A 17,381-nucleotide genomic window follows, 5' to 3' on the forward strand; every position below is an offset into this window, starting at 1 on the left:
TAAATGTTTGTTTTATGCTTTTTTCATGTTATTATTCCATAAAAATTAAAATGGAACTTTGATTATGGGGGGAGGGGGGATAGGAGAGAGTCTTCTGTGGCCATCTGGTCCCGCTTTTTGAGTGTTTCTCTAATTTTTGAAAGGTCAGTTCATTAATGATGACTTACAAATTCAATTGCCCAATTTTTGAAGAAAAAATTCAGTTTTAAGGATGCATCTTCCACCAAACCTCTCCCCCCCCCCCCCCCCCGCGTGATTAATGTGATAGTCTCTTTGAGATAAGAACCTGTGCTCCCTCTCAAACAGAACATTGACTATGCCACTGCAAATTATTGACAGAAAACTAAGAGTTCCACAAAAAAAAGTGAGCATTTAAAAGGATTCCACTGATCAAAGAAATTAAGAAACGCTGTACTGCACCCTTATTTGCAGTTTTGGGTTAGAAACAAAAATCATGGTTTGAAAAAAAAAGTCAATTCAAGTTCTACTTATATTTATGTAATGAAACTTATCTTAACTACCCCATAAGTACATTTTAATCTGATACAGTGAATCACAAATCGTTACTACCTTCCTAAATACCATGATAGGAACTGATACCATTGCTGTTTTCTTTTAATCTGAATAATAATACTTGATTGTGTACTCAGGGGTCTGTCCAGGATTTTTCACAAGGTCCGTTTTTTGTGAAAAATCAAAAAATTTCGCAAAAAAAAAAAAAAAAAAAAAAAAAAAGGAATTTTTTTGTTAAAACGAAATTTTAGAATTTAGAGATGGCACAAACTGCATCAATTAAACTAATAGTTGAGTGTTTTCCTCTTCTATGACGAGAAAATCATTCTGGATTTTTTTCCTGATATTTAGCAGGGGGGGGGGGGCATCGCTCTTTCAAGTATCAATATTTATCTGCCATTCTTCATTATGTTAAATTATACTAGATATATTTCTGTACAGTATTTAAAATAATTGTAACAAAAATATAAATAAATAAAACAAAATTCAGAATAGGGTTCAGCATTTAACTTTTTGACCCAAGACACTCTTAAAAAGCACAGAATTTCGTTTAAAACTTATAAATTCCGTGATTTTAACAAAAATAAAAAGATATTTCAATTGTTTACCTCTTAACAAAGCGTAATAATCATCAAAAATTCGAAAAATCGGATTCCCATAGCGGATGCAAAGAGATCGCAATTCTCAAAGTGAAGGCATCAAAAGTATAAAAACGGCTTGTAAAAGAAATATTTTCGATAAAATTATTTTAAAATTGCATTTTAGAGTCCTATGATAACATATCATTAATATCTGTAAACACAGTTGACCCCCCCCCCCCCCAAAAAAAAAAATAATAATAAAATAAAATAAACCATCTATTCAGCATTTTAATTTTTGACTCATAACAGAAAATGGAATTTTGCTTTAAAAACTTGAAATGAGAGTTCTAACAGAAATAAAGAGACTTTTCATTTATTTGAATCCTAATAAAGCGAAGTTAGCTTGAAAAAAGAACAAAATATGATTCTCATATCGGATGTTAAAAGATTGCATTTTTCAAAATGTAGACATATAAAGAAAAAAAAACGGTAATTAAAAGAGTTTATTTAAAGTTAATCATCCTTGTTAGCATCGAAAAATCAAAACCCATATGATTTTCTCCCAAAATAACAATTAAACATCGCACCGCACTGTAAAAACGCAAATATTGACAAGCCCACAAAATGATGAGCATATTTTCTAATCAAGTCATTATAAAGGTTCAATGCCAGACGCTAAGTGGTGATAGTTTTGAAGTTGGTAACCCTATCTGAAGCGATCATATTTTTTCCTCACCCTTACTATCCCTTTGCAGTTCTAAGTTCATTTCGCAGATATATATTATTATTGTTTATTAAATCATGAGAGGAGAAAAGTGCTTACCAATGCCTTTTCAGAAAAGTTTACAACAACACCGCTGCTAATTAGCTGTGATAAAACAAACAACCATTGTATTTATTTGGCAGTAGCAATTGCTTGCAGGAGCATAGCAAGAGTGCCGATTTTTTCATTCTTTCTTTTTTTTTTTCAAAATTAGCCGATTTTGTATAAGCTGATCCCTCTAATTTAACTTAAAAAAAAGGTTCCAAAAATTATCGGTTTATACACAGAAATATGCGTTATTTTGCTTTCAGATTTGCTCTTTCAATAAACAATTTGTGACAGATCTGATCTTGTTTATCAGAATTTTGTGAAGGGTCCGTTTTGTTTGATCGGGATTTTGTGAATGGTCCGTTTTGTTTGATCGGGATTTTGTGAAAGGTCCGTTTTGGTTGATCGGATTTTTGTGAAGGGTCCGTTAACGGACCCAAATATCCTCTGGCCAGACCCCTGGTACTACATCTATGTCAAATTAATTTTAACACAGCAATGTAACATCCAACTTTCTGAACATGTAGACATGGTGGAAATTTGGTTTACAGCAATGTGGCCAGAGTGAGAGATTAAAAAAAAAAAAAAAAAAAAAAAAATCTGGTGCAGTCCACATCACTTATTGGTGACAATTGGATTATCAAGCCTTTATTTGACTCTAGATTCAATGAGGATATCAGACATACTTGCACCAACACTTCCAAAGCAAGTGATGGCTGTTGAGTGTGCAAGAATAACTATAACTGTTTTTTTGAAGCAGGAATGTAAATGGTAATGTTTTTCTGGTCATGAGTTATCTCCAAAATGAATTTAGCACAAGCGCCACTTTCAGATTTTTTACTTGTTTTTTATGAGCAAACACAGAGCAAATATCATGACTTCTTCAGCTTGGTTATACGTGAGTTCAGCTGTAGTGTCAAAATTAAATTCCTGATTAAAGACCGTTTCATTTTTGAAAAAAGTGTAAGAGGTATTTTTTTGGAATTATAGTCTTTGTTTTTTAAACTACTAATTGTAAAATATTCAATTGATTAACATTAATGACAAACTTGATGTTTTTTAAAACTATTTTATTTAAAGTATACAGAAAAAGTATTGTGCTAAAAGTTTTAAATGTAAATTATTTTTTAAATTTATCGTTTAGGTCACATTATGGCCATGACTCCTGAACAGCTACAGGCTTATAGGTGGGAGCGTGAAATTGATGAACGTAATCGACCATTAACAGATGATGAATTAGAAACTATGTTTCCACCTGGTTATAAAGTACTCCAGCCACCCGCGGGCTACATTCCTATTCGAACTCCAGCTAGAAAACTTACATCCACTCCTACACCACTTGGTGGGCAATCAGGATTTTTTTTTCAAAAAGAAGATCCTGTAAAAATGATGGATACTCAGCCAAAGGGTAACTTGCCTCCTTTAAAGCCAGAGGATATCCAGTATTTTGATAAGTTGCTGGTAAGTGTATTCGTAATTGACATAATTTATGTAATAGGAGGAGTTAGATACAGGGATTGTTTGCAAAAACATGTTAAAAGTTTTTTAAGTGACAAGGTTTATATGGCCTTTAGAAGTCCTTATTATTTCCATTTTTAAAGCCTTAGAAAGTGCTAAAAGCCTAGTTTTTAAAACCAGCTGTTTTTTTTGTTTTATATATATATCTTTTTGTAGACTTCAGTATTTCATTAAAAAAAAAAACATATTTTCCAGCAGAAGCACTGCATTGTCCTAAAGGACAAACAATCGAACAAGGGTGAAGGCATTGCAATATCTTGTATCGTGACTACCTGACATTGCTTCCTCTGCTTGTCTCTAAATCAAAGTTACAGCTCTCTCTCTCTTTTCAACCGAATCTTCCCCTTTATGATCAGTTCATTTACTTCTCCTGATTTTTTATTGTACTTAACAAAGTTCCCTATAAAAAAAAAAGAAAGAATAATGTTTTGATATTTTGGCAAAGATTTTGGTAACCTCATTATTGTTTCACAATTGTCTATTGCAGTATTTTAGTATGAGATAAATGAGATGTGAGTCATCCATCTCATTCATTACTCTGTTAATTAAAATTCATATCTCACATGATTTGCCTTCAATTTTTGCTATGCAATCAGTGAGAAGTTCATAAGATTGAACGAGTTCAGAAAAAGAAATTTCATTACCCATTCCCTTTTAGCATTTTCTTTCAACTGTAGAAGAAAGGTGAAAGGAAGCTCAAGGACGCAATTTTGATTGAATTAAACACATTTTGATGGAAATTATTTTCCTTACAAAAATTTTCTGGTTTACAAAGATATTATCTGCTTTGAAGAATAAAATAACTTTCATTATTTAAAGAAAAACAAAAAAACCCTCTAATATTCAAGTTGAATTTTCTTTATTTCTGCATTTTGAAAAACCTGCTCAGAGAACCTTTTTAAGAGTCAACTGATCATTGACTGAAAGAAAATGATCAATGTAGTTTTAAAAGTAGTCTTTTGCATAGTACCTATAAGAGTAGTTACTTAAAACAAAAAATGGTACATCTAAAAATAGCACTTTTATCCACAAAGAATCCAAATTTGTCCAAATCCAACTTTATGGAAAAGTGCACTAACCCGTGAAAATATTAAATTTGTAATTTTCACTGTACAATCTACAAGTTGCTGAAAAAGAGATAAATTATGACTTAGTAAATTTCATGCTTTAAACCTTAATAGCTAAATTCATTTTTTCACATGTTTATCTTTACTAATAATAAAGCTGAAAGTCTGTGTCTCTGGATGTCCGTTACGTGCATAGCGCCTAGATCTATCAATAGATTTTCAGGAAATTTGGCACAGAATTAGTTCATAGCATAGGGGTGAGCACGTAGAAGCGATTTTTCGAAAATTTGATTTTGTTCTTTTTCTATTCCAATTTTAAGAACAGTTTACCTAGCAAATTATCATAACGTGGATGAGTAAATTACCAAATTATTATAACGTGGAGCTGTAACATGGGCGAGCAATTTAACGTAGCAAATTGGCGAGAAATTTATCTTCCAATATTTGTAAATATACAGGGGAACAAAATGACCTTTTAATTTTCTACTACGGGCAATGTCCTGCGGGTATCGCGTAAGTTGTTAAATAAAATTGTTTTCATTTGCAGTAAGTTACTGCCCGTGTTGTCTCCATTTGGTTTAGACTTTTTTGCGCTTGAAAAGTTGGTCCTATGCTTGTTATGTAGTGTTGATTATTTTTTTAACAGGCTGACGTTGATGAAGAAGCATTAAGTCCTGATGAACAGAAGGAACGAAAAATAATGAAGCTGCTTTTGAAAATTAAAAATGGAACACCTCCCATGCGTAAAGCAGCGCTTCGCCAAATTACTGATAAAGCTCGTGAATTTGGGGCTGGACCTCTTTTTAACCAAATTCTTCCTTTACTTATGTCACCAACCTTGGAAGATCAAGAACGGCATTTACTTGTAAAAGTTATTGATCGAATTTTATATAAGTTAGACGATCTGGTCCGTCCTTATGTACATAAGGTAAGTGGTGTTATTATGATAATATTTTTAGTAGTTTTAATTTTTGTTTTTCCATCTGTTAATCATTATTTCAAAGTAATTTGACATGTGTATTAATGTTAATTCTTAATTCAAGTCAAGTAGTAACAACCTCTTTTCAACCAAATTCCTGCTGTACTTATATCACCAACCTTGGAAGATCAAGAATAGGCATTTATTTGTAAAAATTATTGATTGAATTTAATGTAAGTTAGACGATCTGGTCTGTCCTTATATCAATTAAATCAAATTCATTGACATGTATTCCTTCTTATTGTCTCATTCTCAGTGTAAGTCTGAATTACTGTCAAAGCATTTAATTCTTTAAAAATGTATCTTTTTCAGAATGTTTTAAGATTCATTTTTATCTCATCTTTCTTCACATAAAATTTCAATTTCTGATTTGGCAAGATATTTTATTCTGCTTTTTATTTGAGAAAAAAAAAAACAAAAAAACTTGCATGTTATTGATCTTTAAATTAGAACTTAAGTTTTTTATTTTAATCATTTGTTGCATTAAAATTTGAAATGCATACTGACTTTTACATAGTGCAACTCTAAAGGATTTTTCTTCTTCCTAGCAGCAGAAAAATAGCATAACAAAAGAAGTTATTTAGGAACTTACTTGCATGACTTAATTTTCTCACATTAATGATACTTAAAAACCTATAGTTTATTAGTACACTGCTCTTTATTTCTGTCAAAATTTTAGTTCCCTTCTTATCAAATTTTCAGTGCAGTAAGTACTATATGATGTGCAATAATTATTTTTAATTCTATTCTTATAGATTCTGGTGGTCATTGAACCCTTATTGATTGATGAAGATTATTATGCTCGTGTTGAAGGCAGAGAAATTATCTCCAATTTAGCAAAGGTATAAAATGTCATGAAGCAAGTTAAATCTGCTTTTTCTAAAAATACTTATGTATTTTTTTTTTGCTAATACCTTCACTTCTTCCATTTCAATTCTAGGCTGCTGGTTTAGCAACTATGATTTCCACCATGAGGCCTGATATTGATAACATAGATGAATACGTTAGGAACACTACAGCGAGAGCCTTCGCTGTGGTTGCTTCCGCTCTGGGTATTCCAGCTCTCCTGCCTTTTTTGAAAGCTGTATGCCGCAGCAAAAAGTCCTGGCAAGCCCGGCATACTGGCATCAAAATTGTACAACAAATTGCCATTCTAATGGGATGCGCTATTTTGCCTCATCTCAGAAATTTGGTTGAAATTATTGAACATGGTAAGTATGCCAACATAAATCAGCAATTATTCCTATTTTGGTTGTTGCAATTGTATCATTATTATTATTATTATTATTATTTAAGTTTTCATTGCATTATCTTTTAATTACATGTGTTAGTTTTCTGGGAAAATTGAAAATTAAGGGGTTTGCTGTATAAAAGAGGTAGCGCCAAATTTTAATTTTCTGCATTGAAGCCTTAAACACTGAATCACATTTTCAATATTTTTATTTTTATGACTCCTCTTGTATAACTGTACTTGCATGCAAGATAAGTTGTTTAAAAAAAAAAATTAAAAAAGGTAAATTGACATTTCAAGCTTTAATGCAGACCTTTTGAAAGCATTGGAGCTACCCTTTTGCAGCCAGCCCTTCAATTATCGATGAAACAAATTTGTGTTGATCTCAGAGTATTATTATCTATTATTATTATTATTATTATTATTATTATTATTATTATTTTCAGATTGTTGTGGAAATCCACGTAATCGAAATGTTAAATCAGTATTATGTTATCTTTACAATACAGTTTCAGAAATAGAATTTTTAATTATTTCTAGCACAAGAAATAAATAATTTAAGAACCAGTTATTTTAAAGATCAGGCGGGCTGGATAGTTGACATTTTTAATTTAGCTGAAACTTTCAGGATTTGCCCCTTATTTAAAACAATTTATTGTTGCAAAAAATAGTAATAAATGCTTAAAAGCAGGTAATTGGCATTTTTTCAGAAGTGAAAAAACACTCGTTGAGCAAAGTTTAGAGCCAAATTATGTAAAAGTTGAAACAGTAGCCATAAGTCGGTTAATTGATTGTGTTTCTATGACAAGAAAGGCTTCTATGCCAGGTAGTTTCATATCTGTTGACTCTTGGTGTAATAAATTAATGACCTTGAAAGTCATTCAATTTCGTGATTTCTGCAATTTCAGAGTCGAATATTTCAGTGCGCCAAATGTCAGCAACGAAAATCTTTCTCTTTTTGGATACTACTCGTAGGTATGTATTTACTGAAATATATACTACTATGGCTCACTGTTGGCACAAGAAGATTTCAACGATCTAAGTTGCAGAAAAAAGCATTTTTTCGTACAATTTTGAGTGTTTCCTGACCTTTTGTGTAGGGTGACAACAACTAATTTTGTACTAACAGATATCGAGAATATAGTAGAACACAAAATAATTGCCAGTGCCATGGTTTACTATTAAAGTAAAAAGTATTGGCGTATGTAAAATAGTATGTTTTTCTTGAAAAAACGAACTAAATCCAACTCCAACCTCCAAAAACTTAAAAGATTTTTTTTTCTTCAAAAAATAAAAAACATGTGTTTTATTGTTTTAAGGGGTTACAGTGCCTCAAAAATGATGAAACGATCAAAAAGGTTTATATTGCTTAATTCAAATCTAAAAACTATTCTGAATACAGGGGAAAAGTTTCATTGCTTTAGTTCAAATATTTAAAAAGTTTTGAGTGGTTTTAGGCCATGCTCGCTATGTGTTCTTATGCAAAAGTAAAACTTTAAATTGCTTTTTCTTGATGATGGTTTTTTTTGTGTTTTCATGTCATTAGAATCCCCAAGGATTTTTTTCTATTAAAGATACAGCTTTAAAGTAATACTTTTTGCAATTGGAATAACATATTTGACAAAACTGTGGATTGGATAAGCATTTTATAAATTACTCCAATGTTTAGAGCATGTTAAACTTTTAAAAACCAATTTAAAAAAAAAAAACTTTTATTTTTTACATAATTAATGACAGAAAAGTTTCTACTAAACTCATAAGCAAATGAATGCACAGATTTTTAGAGATGATTATAGTGATCATTTGGCAAAAAACTTTTTTAAAATTAGTGCAAAAATAAAAAAGCCTTAGGGATTTTAAAAAATTGAAATTTTCCTCAATTTTTTTTAATTTTTAAAAAAGTAGGCAATATTTTTTAATTTTGAAAATAAATTATTGATTACAAAATAAGTATGCATGTTATGGTTTCAAATATATAAAATTTACTTAAATTAAAAGAAAATTGTTTCAAAGATACAGTAACCCCTTAAATAACGGACATATCCTGAAAATTTCAGCAAAATAAAAAATGTCAATTATCCAGCCTGCCTGAGCCAAAAACTGGCTCTTAAAGCAAATGAAATTTTTTTTTCATTAGAGCTGTTGTTATCTGTTATGTATACAAGGTACTTCACTGTGGGATAAAAACTTCTTTTTAAAGGATTTTCAGTTCATGAACTAATTTTATCAGGGAGAAAATGAGGTTCAAGATCATTTAAATTTTTTTCTTTGATTTGCTCCCAACAAGGAAGAACTCCCCTCCTCCCTCACTGACATCCAATATTCAAAGCGAAAATTCGTACCATTCTAAAAAAAAAATTGTGGAGAAGATGACTGAAGTCGCAAAAAGTGGAAGAGTTTTTCTCTGACCTTTTTTTTTCTTTAATTTTGAAAAGCCAAAGAATGTCAAACCTTTTTGAGTGCTTTTTAAGTAACTAGCTTAAGCTATTATTTTCTTTCTTGATTTAACAATTTCCTCTCTGCTAAATTTCTTATACGGAATTTTGATGATTGTTAACTTGAGGTTATACTGTATTGAAATACGTTTTCCAAAAAGAAAGTTAAGTCATTCCATTGCCATTTGAACTCATTTCAAATGTGCAAGATATTTTTTGTTTAGTTATTGAACTGAAGAAACAGTACTGTTTTTACATTTCCTGAACTGTGAAATAGCCAGAAACACCAAACAATTCATATTTGCAAATCAACTTGAAAAGCATATCATTTGAATCAGCAGCTTACATTGAATTTGGATTGTAGATTTATTATGCCACTTACACTTAAGTACAGGGGGTCTTAGTTTGCTTATTTATTTTTTATTTTTTACTTTGTTCAAATTTTTAGTTTCATACATATAGTGATGAGAAGACTTCAAAGTGTTTGTCTTCGTTATTATTTCCCATACTTTTATACATTACATCTACAGCTTTAAAAACAACTGCTATGTTTAAAACAATTTTTCTGTATTAATTAAGAATTTTTTTAAAAATGTTCTTCTTTGCACAGGTCTTGTTGATGAGCAACAGAAAGTAAGAACAATTACTGCTTTAGCATTGGCTGCTTTGGCTGAAGCTGCTACTCCATATGGTATAGAATCGTTTGACAGTGTTTTAAAACCTCTGTGGAAAGGTATCCGAACACATCGTGGAAAAGTAAGATTTTTTATCATCTCAAACAGAAAATGCGTAGCATTTAAATATATGTTATTTCAGAACCATTGTATTTCAAAACTGTTTATGAATCATTTGTTGATTTGAGACATACTGTTTAATTTTTATTATTTATGAACATGCATGCAGTAATGTATTAGTAGCTACTCTAATCTGATTATGTATATTGTTTGATGCAACTTGTTCCACTCCTAAAAACTTGCATGATTTTTTACTGGTATATCTTACATTTCTGAAAAATTTAGAAAGTAAAATTTGTCTGAAATGTTGATATAAGTACATTTAAGATAACAACGAAATCTGAAAATTGGGGAAATCTAATGTACTGGTATGAAAATGTTGTAAGTAACAAAATAAGCAGAAAATGATGGTAATTGTTTTTTTGTAAAGGTTCCTTTAAAGTGTTTGATTTCAAAACAACTTTTTTAAAATCCCTCCCCCTCCCTCAATCATATTCTTTTTATTTTTAAATAAAAGTCCTAAAGAATAGAAAAGAATTTTTTAACTATTTTTGCTCTCCCTTTCTTACTTTAAAAAGAACACCAATGGGATACAAATGGAAAAAAAAGGGGGTAAAACCTGAATTGTCAATAAAATACAGCATATACTTATTTCAAGGCTTCAATAGTATCTTCAGTGCGAAAGTGCTCAACATGCAACCAAGATTGCTGTTCTCTCATGACTTTTTCTTCTTCTTTTTTTTTTTTTTTTTTTTTGTGTGTGTGTTGAGCACCTTTGAACTGATGAAGAGGTTCGGCTGTAACCTTGAAATAGCCATATGCTGTATTCTCTTGGCAATTTGTTTTATTTCTATTGCTTTTTTCATTTCAATTATATTTTAGCACAAAGTATTTTTAATCATTTTTCATTTATTCGACCAATTGTTTATTTCTTTTACTAAATTATGTAATTTTAATAATTACTTAGGAAAACTAATATTTGCTGATGTTTTAAAGTAACTGATGATTGATTATCCTTTTAACTGTCAAGTGTAATGGTTTGAGTGTATAATTATCAATTTTTTTTATTGCAAAAATCAAATGTTTCGTACAAAATATACTATACTTAATGATTAAAAATTGATATTTTGAGCTACTAGGTTTTGTAGTTACTGCATAATTTACTCACTGAACTAAGGTGTTGTCCATAAATGTTGCCATACTTTTTTTTCTCAGCGTTTTGACCCCCCCCCCCCCTTTTTGTTTCGATGTGTTGCCCTTCTCCCCCATCTTATGTCACACTATTTTTCTTAAACAGATTTTTGTCACAAAAGTATCTCTCTTTTTGTTATCCTGAACGTATCCCCGTATGTATTATCGCAATATCACGATCACCCCTCCCCCACCCTAAAGCGTGACATAAGTTTTTGCAGATGGCTGAATCACAAACGACATTAATTTTGTTGTAACATGGAGCTTCCAAAGGTACAAAATACATGTCATATATGCAATGCAGTGTGGAATAATGGCATTGGTTTTAATTATTTTTTATTTTTTAAAATTAATTCATGATGATTGGTTCAAATTTGTGAGAGTCTATTGTATTGATTTTGTGACATAACATTAAATTGAAGTTCAAGTTTCTAATCTCATTCTGCTTTTTTAACTAGGGATTGGCTGCCTTTTTAAAGGCTATAGGATATCTCATTCCATTGATGGATGCTGAATATGCAAACTATTATACAAGAGAAGTGATGCTTATTCTCATCAGAGAGTTTCAGTCTCCCGATGAGGAAATGAAAAAAATTGTATTAAAGGTATGTTGCTTTTAACCATAATAGATGGAGTATTAAAAACACATATAAAAACTGATAATTTTGTACAATCCATTGCATAAAGTTGTTTATATTCGGATATTTTTGAATTGTAAAATTTTATGTGAGTAAATATAACTGGACCATTGATTGAATTAATATGTTTATGTTTAGCCATCTTTTACTGTTCTGTATGATGGGAATGCAACACATTCAACACCTTAAATCAGGAACTCTCCACTTTTTCTGACCCATTTACCCTTTTTTATGGATCCTTGTTTATGTGTACCCTTGCCAAAAAACTCTTCTGATTTTGTTAGAATTAGTTAAATTACATGCACTATTGCTCATTAATTTCAAAATACTCTTAAAAAAGTGGAAAAGTGCAGAAAATGTTTTTGATGCGTATTTGTTCTGCAATGAAGAAATTGTTTCGATTAAATACAGTTGCAGAATTAATCTCAATCCCATTTTGTTGGGATTAATAAATTATTTACTCTTAATTACTTTGGAAAATGGAAACAGGTGATAAATGAGGTGGACAACAGGTGAAAGGTAGGATAAAGCATTAAATATATAAATTCTGCAGTCAGGATGAATTACAAGTAACTGAAAACATATTATCAGAAGTGTATACACTCATGATTAACGCTTCAATATTTATTGAATTCCTCACGAGCTTCGTGAAGAGCTTCACTTTAGTCCTGCATAGAGGATGTCTACTTCTGATGGCACTCTTGACTAGTTTCTTGGAACTTGAGCCTAATAGTACTTTCTTGCAATTTTCTCTTGGTGGTAGCTGCTTTCTTAGAAACAATTTTATACTCATTATATGCCAACAAATTTAAATTCCTTCATTCTCCATCTTCCGTAATTCTAGTGTTCTTGTTCATTAAAATAATTTATTTTGCATCCCATTTCTGACACTGCTCAAAGTAACCCTAAACGTCAGGATATCTTCAAACCAGACTAGGCTAATTATTTCTTTTAAATGAATTTAATAATACTTATTTATATTTATTTTGGATTACTGTATAATACTTCTTCCTTTTGGTTTATACAAACAAATACAACTACAGTAGACTCCCGATTATCCGCGAGCGGTTTATCTGCGGGGCAGATTATCCGCGAATCAATCAGCAATCACGAACATGTATTTTCGCAGTAAAAAGCGAATACCAGTGGCTGTTTTTTTGTTTTTTTTTTTTTTGAAAAATTGTAAATTGACACTCAGTTGTTTTTGCTTGATTGATTGATTTAATTTAATTTTAAATTATTATTATTATTATTATTTTTGTGCGTTCTTCATCGTACATACACTTGTTTGTTATTGATGTTAAGTTCAATTGTGCAAAAATACAAAACATTTGTACCGTACTCTATATATATATATATTTTCACTGTTTGCAGAAAGTGTTATGCATCAATACAGTTAAGATTTTGAGATAGGACAATTTTTACCTGATTTGTCCCCCATTTTAATCTTTTTGCGGTTATCCGCGATTTTTGTTATCCGCGGCACTTGTGCCACCCAATTCCGCGGATAATCGGGAGTTTACTGTACTGCAATATAAGTGGGGCAGTTTTAAAAAAAAAAAGACAGTGTGACTCAAAGTTATGTCCTGAACAACAGTGATTAAATTTAATCTTGGATTTTTCGAATCACTATGAGATTTCCCCCTTATTATGGTAATAATACTCCCGTGGGCAGGTAAATGGCTGTATTTGCAGAAATGAGTTTTTGAGATATTTGAAGAAATCATTTTGGATTCTATACTAACACTAGGGCAATATTGGAATAAGACTTTTCTTTTTTTTCCAGCAGAGACTAAACAAGCTACCGTGTAGAATAAAGTTCAAGTATAATGGATGACTATAAGAACGAAAAAAAAAAGAGAGAACTGCTTTTTACTTGCCCACAGTAAAATAGGTCATGCTACTTTGCAGCAAATGTGTATTATCATAAACCATACAGTTAAATCTTGTTTACTTAATGTGATATACTTGTTTGGTCTCTAGAATTGATAATAACTTAATAATTCATTAGAATAAATGACATACGGTTAGCATGAAATGATTTTCATGGCTTTGGGTTAATTAATGAAGTGACTTCTGTCTTCCATGTTGATTTAAAGCAACTCTAAAATTTATTAGTAAGACAGAACAGATATGTTATAACTTAAAGGATGAGTGTAAAAAAAGCTAAATAAAAATTTAATTTATTGTTCTGAACTTTGTTCTCAAAATTGCATGTTTGTGAAGAACCTTTGAGCACAAATTTCATTGATTAAGTTTAACTCTTCTCTTACAGGAAAAACATATGATTTCAATTTTCTGATGCTTCAAATTTTACTTACTATCTTCAATTCTTTCTGTTCAAATTCTCTTCTTCAACTTCGATTGTATATTTAATCAGCATTCTAAATACAGCTCTCATATTGAGATATGCTTACAAGTATGATAGATTAAAAAATTCCTTTCAATTTAACGGGCACATTAAACATTACATCTTTTTTTTTAAGTTCAAAATACTGATTTAAAATCAATACTTTCACTGTTACAGGGATTTGCAGCTGTGCCAATTGAGCCAAACTGCGCCAATCACCGATCTTGCGCCAAACTGCTACAAAAAATGGCCAAATGGACTTTTCTCCGCCAAAAATGCGATTTTGCATGTAATGTTGCGGTGCCTTCAACATATTGGCAGTTTTTGTAGATTATCATGAAGTTTATGCGTTTGGAACTTGTTTTTAGGATTTTTTCTGGGACTTAGTTCCAATTTTTTGCGCATTTCAAAATCCGATTGCATCCGCTTTCAAAAAAATCGATCGTTTTGATTTATTATGTGATTTTGTTCCTTTGACTGGAAAAAGTTTGTGTTGACCATTATTTTCATCCATTCTTATATTTTGTTTTTAGAAGAGGAGGACTTGCAAGTTTGTCTTCTTGCCACGCCCACTCGAAAATGTCAGTCTAGTTGCATCAAATTAATTTAAGCGAATTCCTCTGTAAAAAATAATATTGTTCACCAGTTTTTAATCTTGGGTTTCTTAAGATTTTTGGACTGAAAATTGATTTCTAATTTTGGTTGGAGACACTTAAGATAGCAAAAATCAGGGAATTCTAATGCTCTGGTAATAAATATGCAGATATTTCTAAGTTTCTCAGATTCAGGCATTTTTCCATTTTCTTAGCCTATCTTAACATTTTTATTTTTATTTATTTATTCCATTTATTTCACATGCATTTTAAAATTCCTTTTCTTATGACATTTCTCAAAAACATTTCGTTTCATTGTAAATTCATGATTAATTTTATGATTAAATATCAAATACAAATACAAAAGTGACGACCAGCAACAGGCTCTGGGCCCAGCTAGACTGGTCCTAGTCAATTTACAATCCCCAGTGAAGATCAATGGCCCTCTTAAAACTGTCTACTCCTTTGCTCATTACCACCTCTTCCGGTAAGCTGTTCCAAGGTTCCACTACCCTGCTAAAATAATAATTTTTCCTAATATCCATGTTAGCCTGAGATTTAAATAGCTTAAAACAATGATCCCTTGTCCTGTTTTCAGTGCTAAACTTTAACCCCGTAACATCTTTCGTTTTAATAAATTTAAACAGCTGAATCATGTCCCCTCGGTCTCTTCTTTGCTCAAGACTGTACATTTTTAGCCTTCTAAGCCTGGAATCATAATCTAAGTGGGAAAGTCCACTTATTAGCCTTGTAGCCCGCCTTTGAACCCTTTCCAATACATTAATGTCTTTCTTAAGATAAGGAGACCAAAACTGAACAGCATACTCCAAATGGGGTCTTACCAAACTTCTATATAAGGGCAGAAGAACTTCTTTAGATTTGTTTGAAATAGATCTATTGATAAACCCTAGCATCTTATTGGCTTTGTTGCTAGCAATGCTGCACTGTTGGCTAAACTTTAAATCCTGACTTATTAGGACCCCCAGATCAGTAACTTTGTCTGCCTGACTAATGACTGAACCTTGCAAATAATAACTTGTACACTTATTTCCATGCCCTAAATGTAGCACTTGACATTTCCCAACATTAACAGCCATACCCCATTTATCAGCCCACTCCGTAATATGATCTAGATCCTCTTGCAGCTGATTTGCTTGTTCTTCATTTTCTACAGTCCCCATAACTTTGACATCATCAGCAAAACAATTCATGTTCCCAGAAATATTTTTGTGAATATCGTTCATAAAGACAATGAACAAAACAGGCCCTAACACTGATCCTTGAGGAACTCCGCTTAAGACCTCACTCCAATTAGAATGATTTCCCCTTACAACTACTCTTTGTTTCCTTCCGGTCAGCCAATTTTTTACCCAAATAAAAGTTTTCCCTCCTATTCCTATATCAGCTAATTTGCTAAGTAGAGCAACATGCGGTACCTTATCGAAAGCTTTTTGAAAATCAATGTAAACAACATCTACAGGCTTCTTATTGTCCAAAGCCATGGTAACTTTGTCATAGAAATGTAATAAATTAGTTGCACAAGATTTACCTTTCCTGAAACCATACTGAAAACTAGTCAATAGATTATTAGTCTCTAGAAAATTTACTATCTTAATTTTCATCAATGTTTCAAAAATTTTGCAAACCACCGAAGTTAGACTCATAGGTCTATAATTTCCCGCACTCCCTTTAGACCCTTTCTTGAAGAGCAGTGTAATGTTAGCCAGCTTCCAGTCCTCTGGCACTGTCCCCGAATTATAAGAAGCATTGAAAATGTTTGCGATTACATCTGCTAATTCCTCTGCACATTCAACTAAAATTTTCGGATAAATATTATCTGGCCCCGGAGCCTTAGTCTCTTTAATTTTTTTCAAATGAAGTAAAACGTCATCCCTGGAAAATACAAAGTCCTCAAGCTGTACTATAGCTTGTGTCTTGTTGGTGTCAACTGTTGAGATACAGTTATCGTTAAAAATAGTTAATAAATAAAAGGTATTAATGTTACCTTCGCTTGATCTTCAGATTTGTTAATCAAGTATTTCAGTATATAACATATATGCCTGAATAAATAAATAAATATATATATATATATATATATATATATATATATATATATATATATATATATATTTAAGGTTAAATGTAAGTAAATAACTTACACATACCAAAAAAAAAAAAAAGAAAGAAAAACAAAAAGATTATTTAATAGCTCTTTAAAACTCGCTTGTAACTTGTTGAGGTTTAGTTTTTAAATTTAACCATTCTTTTTTGCTTTCTTTTATTTTATTTTATTTATTATTATTTTTAGCCTTTTTTAATATGTTTTTTTGAGTTTTATAAACCAACGCCTTTTAAAAATAGGTTTCAAAGCACTATAACTTAAATATGCACTAAAGCAGTGATGTATTAAGCAAAGTAAATGTGTGAATTAACTTTAAATCAGAAGAAGTGTAAGAAAAAGGTAGAGCTAGACTGGACTAGTCTTTTGAAATTTTGAGGAAAATATTAGACAAAAAAATAGAAAAAAATAATAGCAATAATGATAAGTGGAATCAAGAGAGCTTCAATTAGTAGTTGGAGTTATGGAGGTTTTGCAGCCTTAATTATCATGTCACACATCTTTCTGTGTGAAATATACGTAGTTGCTCCAAATGGATGCAAAATTTAAATTTTTGCTGCAACAAGCTGCTCCAAATTTGCAATTTTACTGCTCCAAACTCACCATTTTCCTGCTCCTAAG

General features: G+C 31.1%; 1 protein-coding gene across 2 annotated transcripts in view; it reads left to right on the top strand.

Annotated features, from left to right (window-relative positions):
• LOC129229136 (splicing factor 3B subunit 1-like) overlaps window positions 1-17,381 on the top strand; it is a 123,519-nt gene that overhangs the window by 67,651 nt on the left and 38,487 nt on the right. For both annotated transcript variants that reach the window (XM_054863459.1, XM_054863460.1), the window contains 6 exons: window positions 3,050-3,366; window positions 5,137-5,418; window positions 6,225-6,311; window positions 6,410-6,680; window positions 9,746-9,891; window positions 11,519-11,665. In XM_054863459.1, coding sequence (XP_054719434.1) covers window positions 3,050-3,366; window positions 5,137-5,418; window positions 6,225-6,311; window positions 6,410-6,680; window positions 9,746-9,891; window positions 11,519-11,665 — 1,250 coding nt within the window. The remainder of the gene's footprint in view (window positions 1-3,049; window positions 3,367-5,136; window positions 5,419-6,224; window positions 6,312-6,409; window positions 6,681-9,745; window positions 9,892-11,518; window positions 11,666-17,381) is intronic.

Source organism: Uloborus diversus, chromosome 1 (assembly GCF_026930045.1).
Source record: "Uloborus diversus isolate 005 chromosome 1, Udiv.v.3.1, whole genome shotgun sequence".
Taxonomy (NCBI): Eukaryota; Metazoa; Arthropoda; class Arachnida; order Araneae; family Uloboridae; genus Uloborus; species Uloborus diversus.